This window comes from Acartia tonsa, chromosome 4, assembly GCF_053477335.1.
Source record: "Acartia tonsa isolate MP-2025a chromosome 4, ASM5347733v1, whole genome shotgun sequence".
Lineage (NCBI taxonomy): Eukaryota > Metazoa > Arthropoda > Copepoda > Calanoida > Acartiidae > Acartia > Acartia tonsa.
Window position 1 is genome coordinate 55522827 of NC_137263.1, and position 24986 is coordinate 55547812.

Below are 24986 nucleotides of genomic sequence, written 5' to 3' on the forward strand. Positions count from 1 at the left end.
TAATTGTGGTAAAAATCGCTGGTAAAAAGCGTCAGAGAGTACCACAAAAAGTGTTTTTACCACGGTTACGGTAAAATTTTACCACCTTTTAAATCGTATAGGCTGGTAAAATTTTACCATAAAGGTGGTAAAACCTAGGTGTTTTTATGGTATTAATTAGAACCTGGGTAGATCTATCTTATTTGATATTTCCTATTATATAAAGTGGAAAGAAATTTTTGTCTGAAGATTATGATCTCAATAACTACTGAACCAATTGTGTCTCTAATTCAGGTGAGCTTCACATGGTTCCTGTGATGGTTTTAGTCTATTTTATTTCCATATTTCATTCTTTTGAAGGTTTCAGTCTATTTTCTGTACTATTTTGCAAATTGGCCCGTACTTTTTTTCAGCCTATATAAAATAAAACCCTAAATGTAAAAAGTCTCGCTGTAAAAAAAAGAATAGATACAAATATAAAATTATATTCTTATTTTGTCGGATCATACGAAAAACGAATAGTAGTCTCACTTACATTTGAAATGGGGGGGAGTCTGAACAGTCCCCCCCCCCATCCCCTTGACTTGTGCTATACGCCTTACTTTTAGTAAATACTGGGATTCTCCATTGTGACAGATCATTTATATCAAACTATTTCCGACGCTGGCCACCAAATTTTCTCCGCACCGAGAGAGCATAAATACTGGGTGTCCCACAAAATGATGACAATTCCCTGATGATTTGCAGTGTATTTGGGGAGTGTTTTGGGGTTCACCCTGTAGGGTTGTCTGCTGACCATAAACTAAAATAAAACCAATTCTCCAGAAGACTTTCAAATTTCCATTCTATATATGTAGGATTCAGGGAGGGAGGGGACATTGGGCTCTTTATTACTCTAGTCCCCAAAGTTTTAAAATAACTTCTTCTTATTCGTTGGACTAACAATTTTGGAGACTTTTTAAAAAAAATTATTAGTTGGTTCATTAAGTTGAGTGTGCAATCGTTTCAACCACTAAATGTAATCTACAAAAGGGATAAATTTGTGTGTATTATCAATAGGGGTTTGCATCAATTTATTGGTCTTTGTCTCATCCCTTTAGATCCCTGTATGGATGATTCTGTGTGTGTATGTATGTGTGTGCGTGCGGATGGGTAATGGAGGGGGGGACGGATATAATATCATTTTCCAGGGCCGCATTATTGATACTGAATTTTTTTAACTGGACAGTCAAATTAACCATATCAACAAATAATACAGATCTGACTCTAACTGGACAGTCAAAGTAACCATATCAACAAATAATACGGCTCTGACTCTAACTGGACAGTTAAAGTAACCTCATCAATAAATAATACGACTCTGACTCTAACTGGACAGTCAAAGTAACCACATCAACAAATAATACGGCTCTGACTCTAACTTGACAGTCAAAGTAACCTCATCAACAAATAATACGGCTCTGACTCTAACTGGACAGTCAAAGTAATTACATCAACAAATAATACGGCTCTGACTCTAACTGGACAGTCAAAGTAACCACATCAACAAATAATACGGCTCTGACTCTAACTGGACCATCAAAGTAACCATATCAACAAATAATACAGATCTGACTCTAACTGGACAGTCAATGTAACCTCATCAACAAATAATACGGCTCTGATTCTAACTGAACAGCCAAAGTAACCACATCAACAAATAATACGGCTCTGACTCTAACTGGACCGTCAAAGTAACCATATCAACAAATAATACGGCTCTGACTCTAACTGGACCGTCAAAGTAACCTCATCAATAAATAATACGACTCTGACTCTAACTGAACAGCCAAAGTAACCACATCAACAAATAATACGGCTCTGACTCTAACTCGACCGTCAAAGTAACCATATCAACAAATAATACGGCTCTGACTCTAACTGGACCGTCAAAGTAACCTCATCAACAAATGGAAGAAGCAAACAAAGAAATGAATGTAAACAAAATTTGTCCAAATTTGATATTATTCAACTTCAGAATAAAAACATATTTATTGTATAGCTCAGAGTATTTCAGTAAGATTGGGTTAAGTTACGAATGATGGCAAAACCTCTGGTTTTGGGTGATTAAAACGAAATGTTAACAAGAAAAGGGGGGAGGCTACAGGGCGAATATAAACTTTATATTTTTTCTCGTATGTGCATTTGTCTAAGTGAGTGGGGGGGGATGGAGAATCGACTCGTCAAATAGTTTAAAACCTGCCCTGGAAGGGCACCAAACTTCGATCTAAACATTTTTTCTTTTGATCATATATACGTACAACTTAATTCTTTATAGTTTAGGATAGGGAAAAAAATCAAGTACTATTATGTAGATAGATAAAAGTAAAGTGTTATACAGTAATAACCAATTTATTTGACACTCACTTTAATTAAAGAGTTGCTACGTTGAAAATAAAGTATTTAGAAAAATCAGTTTTATAGTGCAACTCAACAGTTACTCTATAGAAGGTATTAATATAGAATATAGAATGAATATAGAAACAAAAGAAGAAAAAGAATAAATATCTAGCAAGTTGTGATATTTAACTTTTCAGAGACAGAGACAGTTTAGATATTCATAGTGAAACAGCCAACCAACTTTCAAATTTCATATTAAATCTTCTGAAGCCCTGGTTGGGTTGTCAATATTGAATAAATAGAACTGACAAGGCTTACAAAACTGACATTGATTTTATTTTATTATTCGTGGTAAACTGTCTGTAATTTGAGGCTATGTATGGCTGAGAACCGGTTCTAAACCAGCGGATATTAACCGGGTTTGAAGCCGGCATACTGAAAACGTTTTAAGAATACCTGTCGGTGCTCTAACGCAGGGCCTACGCCTGAAGAGATAAAGAGGGGAGAAGAGACTATCCAGCACCAGCCCCACGGCTCAAAGTTGTAAAAATTAAATTCTGAAACTCCGTAATTGAATTCCTTCCGGACACTTCTGGTCACACATCCTGCAGTCAACAGTCATAGACGAAATATTTCATACATTTCTAATTTTGTTTTCTGTGTTAAATCCGTTTGACAATGGATATTGAATTATATACGTGAATATTATAACAAGGGGATATAATAATCAATTCAGGTTGCTTACATGGACATCATTTGATAATCAGATCGTTCATTCAGCAGGAGGGAAGGGCTAAAGAGGGTGATTAGAGGGGGGGTTGTTATTTTAGCCAGATACGAGTTTCACTTTATTAAAGTATATGATAAGGTGGTGTAAGATCCAAGTAATAATGTTTCAAATGCTTGTATAATCTTTGTATTGTCCTTATATAATGAATTATTGATAAAAGTTAAAATTTATTTATTGGACAAAATATATTTGGATTTTCTCAATGAGGGAGGGGACATAGGGCTGTTTATCAAACTAATCCCCAAATTTTTATAATAACGTTTTCTTATCCGTTGGCTTCATAACTTTAGAAACTTTTATTAAATCTTGATTGGTTACTTCTTTAATTTTATTGTCCCATGTCAACCACTAATTGTAATCTATCAAAGGGGTAATTTTGTATATCATCATCAATTTATTGGTCATTGTCTTATCCCTTAAGATCCCTGGGATTTCCTGCTATATATTTCTCCTCCATGCCTAATATTTTGTCTAAGTTTTGTTCTAGAATCTGAAAAGTATTTTACACATGTGTATTGTGTAAAAAAAGAGAAAGACTGTTGAGGATTTACCAGTTAGATTCTAAGCATTTTTTTCCTTAATCATTTTTACAGTATGGCTTCGAATCCCATAAATATCCGCTGGATTAGAACTGGTTCTCATACTAAATAATGTTTAGCATCGTTTACTGACAATTTTCCACGAATAAAAAATCATAAGATATATACCAGTTTCGTTAGCCTAACAAAACAGGTTTACATCTTATAATTTGTTATTTTAATAGTCATGGAAAGCTGTAAATAACTAATTTATATATGTATTGTGTAAAAAAAGAGAAAGACTGTTGAGTATTTACCGTTAAATTCTAGGCATTATCTTCTTAATCATTTTTATTTCAACCAACAAGAAAAAATATTTAAATTTATAAAAAAAATCATTTTAATCTGTCGTAAAATGTCAATTGATATATTACTTGGATCTTACACCAGATTTTCATGTTCTCTAATAAAGTGAAAACTGTAGCGGGCTAAAATAACGATAACCCCATCCACTACTTCCCATCCTACTGGATGAACCAACTGATTAATAAATGATGTCCATATTTGCAAGCAATATTGACGACAAATTTTTCCCTGTATCCACGTATATCCTTGCACATATGAACAGTGTGTAAATATTGCTAAAATTGTCATGCAAGTAAAACTCTCATTATAACAATGATTACAATCCTATTATATAAAGTAGTAAGCGTTTTTTGTCTGTCCCGAAGGATCTCGCTAACCGCTGAACCGATATTGTTCTCCTTTACAATGAAGCTTCTTATAGGTCTCGGGATGGTTTTAGGCTATTTTATTTTTATATAAAGTCTGGGTAGGTATGGTTTTAGTCTATTTTTCTGCTCTTTCATATTCTTCAGAGCCGCTAGATGCTAGGGACGCAGTCGCTAGTATAAAAGAAAGTAAAGATATAAAATTATAATTTATTTATTATTATGTTAATGTGTTTCCATGTTGAAATAAATGCACTAATCATTGAGGGAGGACATAATCATTTTAATCTACAGATGGGGTAATTACTGGAGGAACCTACTGACCAATAAATGAACCTAAATTATCAACCTAAATTGACGACATAATTTTTCCTATACTAATATCTACGAATTATATATCTATTAGTACAGAAAATCATACAAACTGTACAACTCCTACAACAAACTATGGTGGATAATGAAAACTTTAATGATCGTATCCATCTTTTTATATGTTAATATGAGTCACAACCCCTAACCCTTTATGTGCTCCCGTAACACCAGTTGTAAGCACCTTTTTTTGGTTGCACGGGTCGCGGAGCATGCACCCATTGGTCATTTTTTATTTTAGCTTCTAGATTAGAGTAAAACACTAGAGGGGGAACTTGTTAAATAACTGTATAATCCCAACCCGAGGACCATGTGCCGACCCTTAATTGGGTCTTTGAAAATCAACCAATAGCGTTGGAAAAATTAACATAGATTTATTCTGCCTAGAAACAAAATATCTCAATTTTATCATATAAAATAGTAAGATTTTTTGTCCGTAGCTTATATATCGATAACTACTAACCCGGTAGAGTTCTTAATTTTAGGGATGCTTTACAAAGGTCCTAGGGTGGTTTTAGGTAACTTAAAGTATTGGCTCGGCTAAAATGCGCGAAAAAAGTTTTACTTTGCTCTAGCAAAAAATGTAAGAAATTGTCTAAGCGCAAATATTTGTTGTTGATTGATTTTATGTGGCAGGTAAAATAAATTTAACCTTAGTTTTTTAGCGAGGGGTGAATTAAATTCCATCTGCTTGCATTTTAAGAGACAAAAACCATTCCAATACACACACACACACACACACACACACACACACACACAAACACACATATTAACTTACTCTATAAAATCTTTTTGTCTGTCTTACTCTATATATCCGAAGTCACTATTTAGATCGCGATTTTCGCAGGGATTTAGGGGACATTTAGCTGTTTGTTACACTAGTTCCCTAAGTTTTGTAATAACGTTTTCTTATTCGTTGGCTTAACAACTTTGGGGACTTTTACTACGTTTTTATTGGTTGGTTCATTAGGTTGAGTGTCCAAACATTTTAACCACTGATTACCCTCTACAAAAGGGGTAATTTCATGTATCATCATTGGAAATGTACATCATTTTATCGGCCATTAGATCCCTGGATTTTCGTTCGTCTATCTTTAATTTGTAGGGCACATAATATTTCATATACCTAAGTTAAAATCTGTATTTAAAAATAGAACTAAAAAATAATAAAAAATTACGTCAATGTCTGCTTATAAGGATATCAAGGATATTAAGTAACAAATTTATTCTTACTTAATTATTTCTGATCATTTTGTGATGACTTAAATTAAATTGAATATTTAACTTTCAGTTGTATTAAATTTATAACTCAACAGGCAAGGAAGGAAAAATAACTTATTTAAGTTATTACCTTTATAAGAAAGATTCAAAATAAAAAATCTAAAGCAAAAGAATATTTTTCAAATTTCCGTCAGTCACAGATCTTGAGAAATGTGACATTGAAAAACAAATAAAGGATCATGGAAAGAAAACGAAGTTGCCGGTTTCATCGTATTTTCACAGTGGCTTTTGAAGGGTTATTTTAGGTTAGGTTAGGTTAAGTAAATGTTAATGATTGCCCCGCAGGGTTAGAAAATATGCCCCGCAGGGCTAGAGCCCCCCGCAGGGGCTAGAAATAGGAGAAAGGCTACTGTGAAAAAATGACGAAACCGGCAACTTCGTTTTCTTTCCATGATCCCAAAAAAATCTTTCCTCTAAAGTCTATGCGAAGAGTTATGCCTTTGGTAGATGGTAAACTTGGATTGGAAATAAATTTAACAATGTATGTAGGAGGCTTGGTGTGCGTCGCGGTTTTCAGACCTCTCCACGCACCTTAAAACATAATCCGCGTCTTGAAAAGCGGTCATTCGTGCGAAGTAATGTAAATCAAAGTAATAATAAATCCATCGAGTTAATAATACAATTTTAATGGCGTTTCATCTTCTTTTTAAAAAATCACTATACTAATTAAAATATTGATTTTTTTTTCTTTAAAATTGAAAAAAAAATTATATAATTAATTATAAATATAGAAACAAGTATAATATATACTCGTAAATATTAAAAAGTTTTACTTTTGAAATATAATATAATTTTAGATATAGGTTGCGTGAATTTTAACAGATATATATTTTCATATCCTATATTTTCAAAATGGATATATTATTTTCTGATAAAGTGAAACACGCAGCGGGCTAAAATAACGATCCCATCACCCCCCTTCTACCTCAGTTACCCCATCCACCCTCCTATTGGATGAACGAACTGACCAATAAATGGGTTCCATATTAGCAAGCTAAATTGACGACAAATTTACCCCTGTCATAATATCCATGTATATTCTACATGTATTGAGTTGAGTAGTCATAATGTCATGCAGTAGAATATTATTATGTCGAAGATAAGTCAGCCGTGACCACTCTTTATAGCCAAATAGTCGACATAAGATAATTATGATAATAGGTATAATTATCGCTTCGTATTATAGACAGCTTTCTGGTTTATTCAGCCTCGAGCTAATTTTTCCACAGCAATTTTTGTATGTGAAAATTACCATGTTCGTCTTATTTTTGAAACTATGATTCCTAGAAAAAAAAGGTACAATACTTTAAGCGAAGCATCTTTATAATCAAGTCGAAAAAAAATAAAAGTATGTCCTTAAACAGTATCATGATTTAAGGAATTTTGATTTTATACAATATTTTTCAGACTTATTAACTAATGTTCTGCTTATTAGGTTCTGCAACTCTTCAAGTGTCAATGTTTATTTGTCATATCATCTGATATTGGGCGTCACTTTTATGGATGTCATTCTTAAGAAATAATAAAATGAACGAGAAACTGATATACATTTCCAATGATGATACACAAAATTTTACCTTTTTAGTAGCAAAGCTACTCTATAATTTGAAATGTCCGTCTGTCCGTCTGTCCGTATGTCCGTCTGTCCGTCTGTCCGTCTGTCCGTCTTAGTTTGGGGAAACGTGATTTTCTCGGCTCCTATAAAAGATAAAAGGCTGAAATTTCTTGACAACATTCCCATTAGCAAGGAGCACAATTAACTATAAAACATCAATGGCGATAGGACCGCTTTTTAGCAGGTTTTAGGCTATTTTTGTATTTTTCACATTTTTCTCGATATCTTTGGTGTTTATGGTCCGATTTCCAAAATTATTTCAGTTATAGAATCAAAATTAAATTTCCTGTCATTTCAAGAAAACAACTATGACGGTCAGACTGTCTTTAAGCAGGTTTTAGGCTATTTTTGTATTTTTTACATTTTTCTCCATACCTCTGGTGTTTATGGCCCAATTTCCAAAGTTTTTCAGTTATAGATATCAAAATTAAATTTCATTTCGTTTCAAGAACACATCAATGGCGATCAGACTGCCTTTTTGCAGGTTTTTTGCTATTTTTATATTTTTCACATTTTTCTTCATATCTTTGATGTTTATGGTCCGTTTTTTAAATTTTTGTAGTTAAAAATATCAAAATTAAATTTCCCGTTGTTCTGAGCATCCAGTATGTAATTTACTTTGACCGTCAGTCTGTTAGTCATAGTACTGAAATATAAATAAATATTAAGAAATTAAAAACAAATGTTGAAAAGGTTTCGTGATTTTTTCCTAATATACATGCTTTTGTCAACTAATATCTAAATTCTTATTTAATTGTTTATGCTTCGCTACTTATGGATGTTGTCATCCTTGTTTAGATTACAATTGGTGATTAAAACGTTAGGACTCTCAACTTAATGAACCAACAAATCAAAATTCAATCAAGTACCTAAAGTTGTTGAGCCAACGAATAAGGCCCCAAAGTTGTGAAGAAAGGGGTATTATAGAACTTTGGGAACTAGCGTAATAAACAGCCCAATGTTCCCTTCCTCCCTGATAAATACATTTGTTAATTTTGCGTTGACCATTTACAACTTTAATTTGCAAAAAGAGAGAGAGAGTGTGTGTGTGAGAGAGAGAGAGTGAGAGAGAGAGAGAGAGAGAGAGAGAGAGAGAGAGAGAGATAGATAGAGAGAGAAAGAGAGAAAAATAGAGAGAGAGAGAGAGAGAGAGAAACAGAGAGAGAGAGAGAAACAGAGAGAGAGAGAGAAGGGGAGAAAAAGGAGAGTGGGTGAGAGAGAGAGATTGATAGAGAGAGAGAGAAAGAGAGGGAGAGAGAGAGAGTATAGGTAAATTTAAGTTGATACCAGGAAAAGGGAAAGGTTATAATGAAGGGGGTAAGGGAGGGGGAATAAAAAAACAGGGGGTTCTCGGGGGGGGATATAAGTAAACATCCTCTAATGTCCAGTTTAGGTGACTTCTCTTGTATCCCAGGGATAAAGGAATAGGATTATGAATAATAAATGTATCTATCCTTAATTAATATTTGGGGAGGTATGGTTTTAAGCTATTTTTAATAATTATTTTCCCCTCTCTCTCTCTTCCTGTCTCCTATACCCTTATTTCATATTGGTCTCTCGGAGTTTATTTCACCCTCCGACCATATTCCCCTCTAAGTCTTTCTTTCTAAATCTCTCTATCTCTCTCTCTCTCACTCTCTCTCTCTCTCTCTCTCTCTCTCTCTCTCTCTCTCTCTCACATACTCTCTCTCTCTCTCTCTCTCTCTCTCTCTCTCTCTCCTTCTCTCTCTCTATCTGTCTCTCTCTCTCTGTCTCTCTCTCTTTCCCTCTCTCTCATTATTTAGTGTAAAATATTGTAGTTTCCTTTCGGAGTATAACTCTCCGTCACTCTTGTTATTTTAGTTGCGACGAGGTAGTGAATGTCAAAGGAGGAGCAACTTTTCTCCTGCAAAAAAAATCTGCCAAAAAACAAGGAAAATTGCGACAATGATATCTTTTAATTTTTATTCCAGTATGGCTTTGAAACCGATTAATATCCGCTGGATTTGAACCGGTTCTTAGTCATACCAAAAAATCATGTATAGCATAGTATAACAGATAATTTTCTACGAATATTAAAAAAAATATTAAATTAAACCCTTTTTTGTTATTTTTCTTTTAATATCCGCGGAAAGCTGTCTATAATACGATGCGATAAATAACTAGTATTTTATTTGTAAAAGATATAAAAAAAATCATGTTTTACTTTAAATATTTTTTTTCATTTTTCATATGAAAGTACATTAAAAAATTCATTGTTGTTATTTCATACCTAGATAATAGAAAACATTTAAAGCTCAAAAGACGTGAAAAAATTTAAAAACTTTGAAACCTAAAAATGAGTGCTGTACTTTGTAAGGTGTAAAGAATGAGGAAGAAATATAAAGATGATAGAAAGTAATAATCAAATTATTCCTCATTTAAGAAACAATTCAGGTATTCATTATTTTTAGTTGTTAGAATTGTCCTATCGATTTAAAGCTAAGGATAGTGATTCCTGTAGTATTTATGTACTATTTAAAATGCGTTACAACTCTATAATTGTCCAGAATGTCTAACTTTTGATCTGTAACTTTTTTGATAAAAAATTTTATGCGATACAATTATCCTATTAATCTGATTTTTTGGAATACTGATTCCTAAGACAACAAAGTACAATGTTATAAGCTAAGCAGAGGTGAATTCTTAAAAAAAAATTTTGCCCCACTAAAATTTTAGTGAGGCAAAATTATCCCCTCTAAATTTTTAGTTTGCCTCACTGATTTTAGTGGGGCTAAAGTTTTTTTAAGAATTCACCTCAGTTCTGTAATCAATTAATAAAAATGGACGTATGTCAACAGTAGCCTGTTTTTTCGCAGTTCGTTACAAATTTACTTACAATTTTGTTTTTATTCTGCTTTTTCAGTTATGACACTCTACTAGTGTTATTGTTCGTTTGTTCTACAGTTTCAGAGATTCGCTTTTCTGGATGTTGTCATCCTTGTTCAATATTTGTGTTATCGAAATGATAATAATACAAGGAAGGCAACATCTATAAAAGCGAAGCTCACCATGCAATATTCAACAATATCTAGAAGTCTAAACGAAAATTTCTTATTATATTGATTATTATATAAATTCTTCATCAATAACATGCACTATATTACGTGCCAAATCGTCCTAGAAATGATGATTCCAAAAATTAGATTGATAGAATAAAAAAGGACATGCGGCCTTCTATTGAATTAACCCCGATTATTGAAAATTTAATTTTTAGCCAATTTTAAAAAAATGTTCCAACACCAATTTCATTAGTTTAGATTTTTAATTATTTTAAAAGATATTTTCCTTCACATAAAAAAAAACAGGTAAATGCTCTGTTAAGAATTTAAAAAATAAATAAAAAATAATCTTTGATTCATCAAACTTTTTAATTTATTAAAGTGATAAAAGTAATCATTTTAAAAGAAAAAAAAATAAGATAAAAATTTGAATTTTGAATTATCTAAAATAATTGTTTAAATGAGCACAGCTACTTGTGTACCAGTTTCAAATAAAATATTTGATGCAATTTTCAAAGCATAAATATTTTTGATCAATTAGCATTAAATAATTTTTTAAAATCTTTTTTAACACGTTTATATTTCCTCACTATTTTGTTGACTTAAACTTTGACACTTTAAAAGTATTTATGTTCGTTTGTCATACCGTTTATTTTAGAGATCCGATTTTATATATGTTGTCATTCTTTTTGACAAAGAATAAATTGCTGCAAAATTGTGTCAAAAATTATCCATGTGACGTCATAAAAATGAGGAATTATCCATCTCTTTTTTAGAGGTTTTCTTACCTACTTCTCCTCTCATCTCCATCATTTTTATGACGTCCCATGGATAATTTTTTACACAATTTTGCAACAATTTGGCCTTTGTCATCCTTGTTCCATATAGAATTGCTGCGCTACTTTATTAAATTATTATCCTTGTAATAATAAACTCTGACTACCAATGTAATGGATATAGGATATACGTGGATACTGGTTATATCGTTCATTCAGTAGGGGGGAGGGGATGTGGTAAAATGGGTAGATTGTTATTTTAGTAAGTAACAAGCATCACTTTATATATAGGATATACGTGGATACTGGATATATTGACAGGGGAAAACTTGTCGTCAATTTAGCTTGCTAATATGGACCTCATTTATTGGTCAATGCGTTCATTCAGTAGGAGGAAGGGGATGTGGTAAAGTGGGTGGATTGTTATTTTAGCCAGCTACATGCATCACTTTATTAGAGCACATGAAAATCTGGTGCAACATCCACGTAATAATATATCGATTAATATTGTTTATATTATTTGTTGCTTAATTTGATATTCCCCAGATTTGCCCTCTGGCAGGGAGGAAGGGGACATTTGGAATGTAAATTATATTGGTATCCAAAGAATATATATAAATAATCTTTCTAATTAGTTGGTTAATTTATTGATTCATTGTCGAAACTTTTCAACCAATGGGGATTTATTGTCCATTGTCTTATCCCTTAAGATTCTTAGAATAGCCTTGTCCTTATCCCCCCCCCCCTCAACTAAACCCACCCTAACCCTATGTTGTGTCAGATTAAAGGGCCAATCTGTGTCACTTTATTAACATTTAATCTTATTTTGCTGATAATTGTTCTTCTATTAGCCCCACCAGTCTCATGAATAATCACGCTGGGCTTGTAGTAAATAAAGTTGAAGCAATGGATATATTACTACTCGGATGTTGCACTAGATTTTCATGTACTCTGATGAAATAATGCTTGCAGCTGGCTAAAATAACGATACCCTCCTCCACACCCTCCCATCCTACTAGACGAACAAACTGATCAATAAATGAGGTTCATTAAAAAACTAAATTGAGGAGTGATTATCCCCTATCAAAATATCCACGAACGCTGAAAGAAAATAATACAATTAATACATTTTGGTTATTAAATCGTTTATGAAAAAGTATTTCAATATGATTTTTAACAGTTTTCTTTTACAACTTGCTTTTTTTAAACTTTACAAAAAAACTTAAAAGTGGTTTACTTTGTTTAATTTGAATCATATCTTGTTAAAATCTATAATTATATGTTACAAAGCAAATTTGATGAAAAAACTAAAAAGTTAAGTGATTTTACACCAAAAAATGCACTGAGTGGATTCTTAAAGTTTTGCTGAATCGGCTATGGTAGCCAAATCACTAAAATCATTTTGTAAAAAAATCTCCAAAAAATGTATAGAATGTTATTAACCTTTCTATTAATTTAGACTACTTTTCTTTAAGTTTTCTTTTAACAAAGGGGCTACCTTAAACATTAATTGTCTAAGAGCATAGCGTGTAATAGTTGTTCTATTAGCCTAGTATCATGGACATTTATTCACTCTAACACTCGGGTCCAGTTTTTATAAATTCATTTCCCTCATTTTCTCATTTTACTTTTTTATGTATAATTAAATAATATCGAAGTTTTTTGGTTGGTTCATTAGTTGAGTGTCCAAAAGTTTCAACCACTAGTTGTAATGTAATGAAGGGGTAATTTTATGTTTCTTCATTGGGGATGTACAACAATTTATCGGCCATTGTCTTTTCCTTTTAGATCCCTGCCCTTTTACAAGATCTGAATAAAAAAAGAGTAATTATGTTTAAAAACTGACACTTGGCCTCCTTATAATTAGATTTGTAACTGATTAAATAGTTATATAAGGTAGATATAAATACTACATAATAAGATAGTTTCCATATGGCTTCGAAACCGATAAATATCCGCTTGACTAGAACCAGATCTCAGTCATACTGAAAAATCATGTATTGTATCTCTATTTACACGAATATTAAAATAGATATTATTATGTCTGGAAAATAGCCTAAAACCATCGTAAGATATTTATGAAGCTTGCCAAAAGTAAAACCAATAATGACCAACAGTTTTCGATATCTTTGCCCCAATACTCCCTTTTTTTCTACCCCTTTGTTAAACATTAAACAAGGATGACAACAGCGAGGCTCTGAACATTAATACTTGTAGAGTGTCAGAACTGAATTATCAGAATATATATAAATGTATAAAAGTCGAAACAAAAATGCAAGTAAATTTGTTGAAAAACTGCTTAAATACATTGTTTCACTTTTAACATTGTAAAAATCAGATCAATCGGATAATCTTATCACATAAAAATTGTTGTTAAAAAAGTTTAAAATCAACATGTATAAAATGGAAGTACGGACATTCTGGTAACGAGTATAGTGTTGCTACGCTTTCTTAATCATACCTAACTATAACAGAAATCACCATGCAAAGTTTTAAATCAATAGGACAATTATAACATGCTTAAAAATGTTATCCATTCCAGACATACGGACCTACCCTAATTATAGAAAAGCTGCTCTTTTAAAAATGAAGTACTACTATTAAATTTAAAATATTCTCTCCTGTTGAATGACAATAGAAAATCTACTATTAGTATTATTAGCATTACAATGTAAAGCTCTATGTCATATTTATTTAATACCTAAAATATATGTGTGTGTGTGTATGTGAGTGTGTGTGTAATGTATGTGTGAATTTTTAGTAGCGAAGCTACTCTTTTATCTAGTTACGTCTGATCGTTCTTTGTCAATCCTTTATTAACATTATGTCTGTCCGTTTGTCTGTACCGAAGAATCTCGCTAACGCTGAACCGATATGGTTCTTCTTTAAAGGGTAGCTTCTTGTGGGTCCTGGAAAGGTTTATAACTATTTTGGGGGAGGGTAACACTATAATTTCTTTTATAAACTAAATTTTTTTTAAATGGTCGACTTCCTTCACCCCCCCCCCCCCCTCAAAAAAAACTCTACCGCAAAAAAGTCAATTAAAGTAATGTAGTTTCTCATAATGTCGACATATTCAATGAAAGTTAGACTGTCGACAATTATTTGTTTTAATTTCATTGATTATTAATCGATTTTAAACTTACAACACAATTCCTTTCACAACCACCTGCCAAAAACCTGTGCACGCTCCTGCTCCAAAAATCACTGTCATATTCATTGATTTATTTACATCACTCTACAAAGTATGAATTAAAGTGATTATAAGCTGTTTTGGCTACGCTACTTGGAAAGAAAATTGTTCTTGGTTTAATATACATCATAATTTTTGCTCGTGAGAAGTTTTTTTTATAATGACATAAAATAAAAACCTGTTTAAAAGATTAATCCTATTATATAGATTAGTAAGGTTATTTCTTTTGACTTTAAGATCTTCTAACCACTGAACCGAATGAATTTTCCAATTTAGGGAAGCTTCACGTGTGTTTCGAGATGGTTTTAATCTATTTTTCAGTATGGCTTTGAAATCGATGAATATTCACTGTTCAAGCAACTAATTATAAATATCATAGTACAGATAAATTATGCACTTTTTTATGGTTTCATCGACTTTTGTCCGCGGACATGAAAATGAAATGTAGAATATGAAGCTGTTTTTATACTTAATAATTCCAATCTTTGTGAATTGAAAAAGAAATTTATTATTACTAAAAAATACATTAATATACCACTTAAATATCCCCTTTACATACATTAAAAGGGAATTTTAAAGGCAATTTTATTTTCAAAAGGGAACGAAAAATCATATATGAATATATTGATAAAGGGTATTTTAAGGCAAACATTGCATATTTGAAAGAGCATGGCTTCTCTATAATTTTAATGTGTTTTTAAATAATTTTAAAATGTGTCAATTACATTGAAAAAAATATTTTTCATGGCATACTTTGTGGTAAACCTTTAAATATAATCTTATACCTACATATAAATCATGTACTTTAATAAAGTGAAACTCGTAGCTAGCTAAAATAACGATACCTCCCATCCACCCCCTATACTCTATCCCCTCCCCTCCTTCTGGATGAAAGAACTGACCAATAAATCACTTGTTAGCAAGGTTAATTAACTACAAATTTTCCCTTCACAATTTATCCACGTATATCATATATCCATTAATATTGCATTCCTGTAAAGGGTAAAATAGGTAAAATTAATGAGAAAAAAGGGAAACAAAAAAAAACTTATCTGGCTCAAAATTCTTTTGTAAATAAATGTTCTTGTTTTATTCAGCAATACTAATGTCATTGAAATTTCTATTGAAATACTTTTTTTCTCACAGACTACTATACTAGCCCCCGAGGGCTGGGGCACTCATTTCTCTAGAGTGCATTCAATAACGTAAAAGTTATATTTTTTTAATTAGCAAACTCGTTTATTCAAATGGATATATTATTACTTGCATCTTACACCAGATGTTCATGTCCTCTAATAAATATAACTTGCAGCGGGCTAAAATAACGGTTCCCCCTTTTCGCCCTCGTTACCTTATCACCTCGCCTCCTACTGTATAAGCGAACTGACCTATAAAAGAGTTCTATGTTAGCAAGCTAAATTGACGACAATTTTTCCCATATCATAATATCCACGTTTTTTTTGTATCATTATTATTTATACAGTAAAATTTTCATCTAAAATTTTGCTTATATCACATATAAAAACTTTGTTAAAATAACTGAACACCTTCTGATGACCCTTGTAATGACATTTTTTATTTGATTATATATTTTTATACATGACAAAAGAAAAAAAAGCACTATCTCACCCTTTTTTATATAAAAGTTCTATTAAATTTTATTAAATCCATACCTTTTAGGATGACTAAAGCTAAAAAAGGTTTTTACAAATGGATTTATTATTACTTGGATCTTACGCCAGAATATCATGTACTATAATAAAGTGAAACTTGTAGCGGAATAGAATAACGAATCCCCCAAACCCTCCCCTCCCTCCCTCTAAATGAACGAAATGACCAATGACAGGTGAAATAGCAAAATAAATTGACGAAATTTTTTTTCCTGTCATAATATCCACGTATATTTTACATCCATTTTTTTCAAAATATCTAAAATTAGTTTATTTTTTACATTTACGTTAAGTTTTATCAAATTTATCCTTGTTGAAGTTAACATGATAAAACTGATATTGTTAAAACTCAAAAATCAAAGAGAAGGTTTTGTGATTTTTAAATTGATTTTGAACTTTAATAAATTCAAACTTTTTGTTAGTACCTCAGCTACTTTAGGTTATGTCTGTTCGTCCGTACGTCTATTAATGCAAATTAGAAAAAAATCTACTATTTTTAAAACAAAAATATTTTTATACGTTACGCCTTTTGAATTGTACCTAACTGATACAGGAATCATCATGCTAGGTTTGAAATAAATAGAACAATTTATCACACAATATTTAACAATTAGAGCTATCCGTTATGGACGAAAAAAATGCTGAAAGCTTCGTTTTTAAAAAAACACATTGACTTTAATTGTGCCTTTAAAATTCCATTTTTGTAAATTCTGGCCAACTGTGAATTTGATACAAAGAATAAACTTTTTTCAACTTTTGAGAACTTTCATATAAACAGTAACTAATGACTTCTTCAAACAAGGATCTACACGTTCATTAACACATATTTTGAAAGCGAAGCTTTTCTACAATTAGGGTCATTAAGCTTTGCTTGTTAAAAGCATCCTATTAATTTCAATCTTTGCTAGTTGATTTTTGTAACAATAATGTACAATTTTGAATATGAACATTGAGATAAAATTTTTTCCTTCAAATATCCTTGTTGAGCAAAGAACCCCCCCCCCCCCCCTCCTATTTTTCTATTATTTCTAAATTGATTTTCTTTTCGTTTGTTTTATTACTTTAGGTCAGGTAAGATTAGGTTATATTAGCTTCTTTCTTGCTTTTTTGGAATTGGGGGTGTTGGTGAAAAAGTCACCCTGGCAATAGAAATGAACTATCACCCTCTCCCCCCCCCCCTTCAACTACAATTTCTTGTAACAATATTAAGCTTCCCTGAAATTTGTGGATAGATCTATACAACTGTTTACGAGAGCTTACACTACATTCATTTACTTACAATATGTTTCTTTATTGTTTACTTTAAAGTTTAATGCAAATATTATTTTTAGGTCGATTGCTGGAAGTTGACCTGGAGGACAAAAGGATGACCGCCTGGAACCTGATCCAACAGATCCAGAGTCAACACGGGCTCAAGCTGTGCTCCCCCCACACCACAGAGAACAAGTTGTACTCCCCTGTCCGCCTGCCAGACAACCTGCTGTCCAGCAGCCGGGTCCCACCAAGCTTGTGCAGCGATGATGATATCACCTCCATGAAATCTTCGCCTCCCCTGTCGGCAATTAGTCAGCCGTTGCCTCCGGCTCTAGGTTCACCAGCAACAACCCTCGCCGAAGAATTTACAAACTTGCGGTCGTTACTTAGCCCGCCAACTTCAGCTGCGGCTGTACAAAACTTACTACCTTTCCCGCCGATGCTAGATCCTGTGGGTCAACTGTATCCAGGCGCAAATCACTTTAATGCAGCCGCCGCGGCTGCGGCCGCAGCAGCTCGCTTTCCCTTTATCCACAGACTTCATCCGTTTATGCGACCTGCTTCCTCCTCTCCTCAAACTACTGCGCCCCCACCCTCTCCACATGACATTAACGCTGAGCGCATATTGACTGAAAAACTACGCAATTCTTTCGCGGCGGCTGCCGCCGCAGCTGCCTCACAGCACCCACTTGGTCTTTCACCATTGATGAATGGCGGATCGTCGCCTCCCCGCCACGCACACCCACAATCGCCATATCTTCCGACAATGTTATCATCACCTGCGAGTGCCGCCCGGCCGCCATTCGCCGCCTCAAGATATCCAACGCCTCAACAGTTACAAACACTTCATTTTCAACAAGTTTTGCTGGAGTCAAGCAGACGTCTTGACCTACGCCAACATCAAGATGTTGATGATATAGCTGTATCAGACAAGGAGGATAATGATGAAATAAGTGAACAGAAAGCTGACAATGATTCTAACTTGAACCAGGACAAAGTTAGTTGTAGTATGGCTGATAAGGATATTATAAACGTCACTGATGGATCTTGTGATGATGGTATGGAGTATGATACTCAGACGGATAACATAGCAGCAGAAGACGAGGCTATGGAGACAGAATCAACACAAAGAACCGATGATTCTGCTGACAGTCTTGATAACAACACTCCCTCGATTGTAAGTGAGCTGATCAGAAAGTTTGGATTCAATGATTTGAAGGAATATCAGGCAGCCTTCAGGAAGGCCATACAAGAATCAGGCTCTTTGGCAACAAACAACAACCGCAAGGGATATATCAATGATGAGAATATAATCGCTGAAGATGATTCTCTGAGCAAGTTCAACGCCAAGGCTACCCTACGCCTGCGTGATGATGTCCTGAAGCTGAGAGCAGGTAATGAGAATGCTGGAGGCTTGCTGGATCTGTCTGCTATTCACAACAGCTTTGCTCCAAACCTGGACAAAAGCAAGGAGGTATTGTTTGCTGGATTATGGATGCCAGGACTGCTAAGACATCAAACTGCGGCGGCAGCTGCTGCAGCTGCTAATACAGATCAACGAAAAGGTATTGGCAATGGCAACAATGGCGGTATGGCGATAACACAGCGTGGGCAAAGACGGTCGTCGCCCAAAGACATGAACATATCTCTGCCTCCAGGTGTAACCCTACCTCCTATGGAGCCTAGTGCAATAAAAGCCCTGGCCGAAAAGGGACGCCTAGACGCAATATTCGACCCGAGAATGCGCAAAGAATTAATCGGCCGCGGCCGCAACGACACCTGTGAGTATTGTGGCAAAGTATTCAAGAACTGTTCCAACCTAACCGTGCATCGTCGCAGCCACACCGGCGAGAAGCCGTACAAGTGCCAGCTGTGCACGTACAGCTGCGCCCAGTCGAGCAAACTGACGCGACATATGAAAACCCACGGCCGTCTTGGCAAAGATATTTTCAAGTGTCGGTTCTGTTCCATGCCCTTCAGTGTGGCCAGCACTCTGGAGAAACATATGAGAAAGTGTGTGGTTAATAAACAGCAGCAACAACAACAGGATCCAGCACCTACCTGGAATCCAGCTGGAGGTGACCTGACGACTGCCAGCACAAAATTGGCGGCCTCGTGGAGTAACGTCGTTGCAGATGCTGCAAAACTTCCAGGCGCTGTCGGCTGGGGCAGCAAGGACACTGCAACTGCGAGTAATATAATAACAAGCAGCTCAACGATAACATCCATAGCTGATACTCAACTGTCTTCAACCTGGAGTTCCTCACTAACCACAGAATCTATGTCATCATCATCATTGACTGAGACAAGCAGTGGTGTTGACACTAAGAATTTGTTGGATACCAGACAGGATTTGATATCACTATCAGTATCCGCTGGCAAGCTTGATTCTCCAGGTAATAATTATTACTAGGAGCTTGAATGCATAGTACTCCCTCCCCTATTCGATCTCGCCGCGCCGTTAAAGAAATCTTAAGAGCCCAACTGACAAGGAGGCAACCTTATATGATTATTATATTATCAATTTGTTTTTTGTCCAATTTCATTGAAATATTGAAGAAGAAAAAATTTCAGATTAAGATTGTATAGATAAATCTTTGCATGAATTAAAAATTTGAATATTTTTAGGTTTGATGTTGAGCTAATAAAAGAGAGGATTAAAACCTTAACTTCAGCTGACAAATTATATATCTACAACTGACTTCATCTAGCTGCTAAATCAGCAGCTGGCTACTTTTGAATAAAAAAAATATTTAAATAACAAAGCACAATATTTCATATAGCACAAAAATAACTGCATTTTTCAATGCCAGCTGCTAGCTGCTGATTTTGGCTACGAGGCAGTTAGAATATAATTAATTGAAGCTGACCCACTCACTCTGACGAGGCTGACCGCTACGCGCCAGTTTCCCATTTTTGCAAGCAGGCAGCTTTGAAAACTCATTTTCTTATTTAATCTGATGCAATTTTTGATGTAGCTGTGTTTAATGTCCTAGGAAAATGGGGATAGATGTCACCACTTTTGACTTATACCTATTCTATTGACGTCATAGTAGAGGGAAAGAGAGAAGGAAGTGGAACAGAAAAGAGGGTATTTCTTCATGTCAATAGAATAGGTAGGCAAAAAGCAGTGACATCTATCCCCATTTTGCTAGGGCACTATAGACAGCTACATTGTTGATAAATAATCATTTGCATATTTGAATGAAACTAAACGATATTTGATTTTTTTATCAATGTAGGCGAATTAATTTTGTTTAGGTTGCCAGCTTGCAGGTAGGGGTTAACTGTGCGCGCAATGAAAAAATATTTGTTCCTATAAAAAATGTGATCGTACTTTAGATTTTCGTACTCTAGTTTCTAAATGTTTTTAATCTATAATAATATCATCATTATACTTCTAGCAGTCATTCCATACTATTATTGATAATGATAATTACATTGTATACTGTATAGTAAATTTTTGTGCCCCCACAAATGAGCCCCACTACCCCCCTTTTTAGTTTTATGTAATATGCCCTTTGTTGTGTTTTTAATGTTTTTAATTTTTTTACTGGTTGAAACCTTACAACTTTTTTATGCCACGCATATAATGTGTTACAAAAATATACATTGAAATTTCTTTTTAAATATGTTTCGAATAGTTATTTATAGCATCTAATAGATAGCTTACCGCGGGTATTAAAATGAAAAATATTCGTGGAAAAATATCTGTAATACGATGCTATACATGATATTTCAGAATGTTCGAGAACCGGTTTTAATCCAGAAGATTACTTACATCGAAGTCTAAACAACCAACAACCCCCAACTACACATTTGTTAGACAAGACAGAGGTGTAAATAAAGGTGGAGGGCTTGGTTTCTTGGTCCACAAGGACGTAAGCTTCACACTGTTAAAAACACCTCCCACTCTTGAACAAGATCCACACTTGGAGACATTAACCATCAGTATTCCTGGCGAGCAATCTCCACTCAACATCAGAAATGTGTATCTTCCACCAGTGAGCAGCTGTAATACACCAAACTATGTGCCACCCCTAAACGAATTAACTACTGGACTTGGAGACAACTACTATGTTTTAGGGGATGTGAATGCACACCATACACTCTGGCACTCTGGAGCCACCAACGACGCTAGGGGCGAAGCCTTAGCTGACGTCATATCTAATCAAGATTGTGCCATCATAAACCTTGACCAGCCAACCAGAGTAGCCAACAATTCAGCTACTGCTCCAGATGTAAGTATTGCCTCAATCAGCCTGTTACCAACAACAAACTGGAAGGTCGAGAATAAACTTAATTCTGACCATTTACCCATCACTATCAGTGTCTCAGCCACACTGAAAAAGTTCAACTCTAAACCGCAAACTTTCATCAACTTCTCTAAAGCGGATTGGCCAAAATTTCAATCTTTCACAGAAAAGGAATTTTCAAAAGCCAAGAAAGTTGACAACATTCATGAAGCTGAAAAATTTTTTCGTACCACCCTACAAAAAGCTTCAAAACGATTCATACCTGCGGGACGGATCCCTACCATCTACAATGCCCTCCCAACCGAAGCAGCTAAACTTATCGACGAACGTGATGAGGTGAAGAAAAACAACCCTGCGGATGCCAGACTTCCTGACCTAAACAAAAACATCAACAACTTAATAAACGAACACAAGAAGAAGAAATGGCAGGAACATCTAGGAACATGTGATCCTGGTTCCAAGAAGCTCTGGAACACCATTAAGAGCCTTGGTAACCAGCCCCAACAACCCAACAATCAAGGCATTGAATTTAACAACAAGACATACACACATGCCAAACACATTGCAGACCAGTTCAACAGGCAATACACCCCTGACCCGCACAAGAAACCTCAACAGCCTCTGCGCAGGATTCTACGCAACATGAAGAAGAAAACTAAACATCGCAAAATTATCTTCACCCCTGCTCAGACGCTGGCAGCAATAAAGAAAGCAAAGAGCTCCAAAGCACTGGGACCAGACAACATCTCTCCCATAATGTTGAAGAATCTTGGACCTACAGCCATCAACTTCCTCACCATGATCTTCAACAGGTGCATGGAGCTGTCCATCATCCCAAGCATATGGAAAACAGCTAAGATCATTCCCCTACTGAAACCCGGCAAACCTTCTAACCTTGGACCCAGCTATCGACCTGTTTCACTCCTATCTCCAGCAATTAAGATCCTTGAAGCACTCCTACTTCCTTCAATCAACGACGCTGTCCAACTTGCCCCCCATCAACATGGTTTCAGAAAGGGAAGGTCCACCTGTACAGCACTCCAAGCCATCATAAATCATGTGCATACAGGCCTAAACAGGAAGAAGCCATCCCATAGAACAGTCTCTGTAGCCATAGACCTGTCCCGTGCATTCGACACGGTCGACCACCAGATCCTCTTGGACGACATCAATAAACTTGATCTGAACAGCTACATAAAGAGATTTCTATGTGCATATCTACGAGGACGACAAACCTACGTAGTTTTCCGGAATTCTGTATGTAAATACAGAAAGGTAAAGCAGGGTGTACCACAAGGCGGAGTCTTGTCCCCCGTCCTGTTTAACCTGTACATGTCTTCCATGCCAGATCCACCAGGTAACATTGTACTGGTCTCCTATGCCGATGATGGTAACATTCTGAACTCTGGACCCAAGATCAAACCAGTAGTGTCAGAAATTAACTCTTATCTGAACACACTGGACAACTGGTTCAAGAGTAGAAACCTCTTCATCTCGCCCTCCAAGTCCTCCGCCACTCTCTTCACAACTTTCTCCAATGAATGCAGTGAAGAATTAGGCGTTGAAATTGCTGGCGAGAAGGTACCCACAGTAAAGAAGCCAAAGATCCTAGGTATCACATTTGATAACATGTTGTCCTTCAGAGAACACACCAGGAATCTTAAAACCAACATCCAGTCCAGGAACAACATCCTCAAGGCCCTCACTGGAACCTCCTGGGGAAAGGACAAAGAAACTATTGTGAACACCTATAAAGCCACTGGCCAATCTTTACTGAACTATTGCTGCCCCATCTGGACTCCGGCCCTCAGCGACACATCCTGGAAAGAACTGCAAACAGCTCAAAACACTGCCCTAAGATCTGCCACAGGGTGTCACATCATGACTGATCTAGACCATCTACATACAGAAACAAAAGTTATGCAAGTGAGACCTCATTGCGAGATGTTAAGCAAGCAGTTCTTGCTGGCAACACAAAAACCGGACCACCCTAACAGGATTGACCTGAATGCTCCAGCCCCAGGACGCCAGATGAACGAGACTTTACAGTCAAAATTTGGAAGGGAGATAAAGGATTTATCATATCCTAATCTCTCTGAGAATGATTATAAAGTAAAACTCAAGAAAATCCACACAAACACAGTTAAAACTGTGATTCGCAACAACGAACCTAACAAGGTCCTTAGAACCCGCCCACCTGAAATTAATAAAACTGAGAAGGCCCTCCCTCGTTCCACAAGATCCACCTTATCTCAACTTCGATCAGGTTACAGTGTTTATCTCAACAGTTTCAAGGCCCGTGTAGATAAAACTGGAACAGTCGCAGATAAATGTCCTAACTGCGACAGCTCTCATACGACAGAACACCTGTTCAACTGTCACAATAACCCAACTAGCCTCACAGTCCGAGACCTTTGGAAAAATCCTCCAGCAACCGCCAGATTCCTCAACCTGGCAATAGATGATGATCATGGTTGATAGCACTGGGCTAAAAGAAGAAGAAGAATCCAGAAGATTGAAATCGGTTTTAAAGCCATACTTTTATTTTTATATTTTTTTCTTTGATTTGTTTTTAATAAAATATTCATTGGTTAAAATGGAAGCTTTTTATAATGCCTTTAAAAAATGACGTCATTTTTGCCCACCATTAATCAATTAAAATGTATACTGGCCTACCATAGGTAGTTTAGTCTGTGTATTGGTATATCATTAGTCATTTGTATCGTATGACGTCATTTTTTTAAAGGCACTATATTGAGCTGATCGTTAAAATGATTAAAGAGCACCTTCCCCATAGTACAATAGCTTTTTAAAACAAAAAATAAAAAATTTAGCCAGATATCATTTTTATAACATTTTAAGTTTATAATATTTCAATTATGAATAATTGTTAATGAATTTATCCAAAAAGTACCTTTTTTCTCAAAGAAAAATACAAATTTTCTTTAAAATGCTATGTTCAAACTTTTAAAAATTTTTTTTTAAAGTTTTTTTATCTATTCTATTTTGTTATTTATATTACAGGGTGATATTAATTTTCGAAACTAGTCATAAGAAAATTGCTAATTTCATAAAAATTATTTTTTGCCTAGTCATAAAATTTTGTTTTTTTTACTTTATCATTTGAGTCTTCCTCAAACAAATTTACAAATCTT

At 34.8% G+C, this 24986-nt stretch overlaps 1 protein-coding gene across 1 annotated transcript; it reads left to right on the top strand.

The window, feature by feature from the left end:
* Positions 1-9921: 9921 nt before the first annotated feature.
* On the top strand, positions 9922-21248 carry LOC145317843 (uncharacterized). The gene is made up of 3 exons (XM_080159115.1): positions 9922-10077; positions 17653-19971; positions 20204-21248. Exons 1-3 carry the CDS (start codon positions 10029-10031, stop codon positions 20218-20220), a joined length of 2385 nt encoding a protein of 794 aa, XP_080015241.1. The 5' UTR covers positions 9922-10028; the 3' UTR covers positions 20221-21248.
* The last annotated feature ends 3738 nt before the right edge of the window (positions 21249-24986 follow it).

Bases quoted from the DNA above. Each gene is read 5' to 3' on its own strand.
- LOC145317843 (XM_080159115.1), top strand. From the start codon at position 10,029: ATGATAGAAAGTAATAATCAAATTATTCCTCATTTAAGAAACAATTCA. The intron at 10,078-17,652 runs GTATTCATTATT...TATTATTTTTAG, and splicing joins TCATTTAAGAAACAATTCAG to GTCGATTGCTGGAAGTTGAC.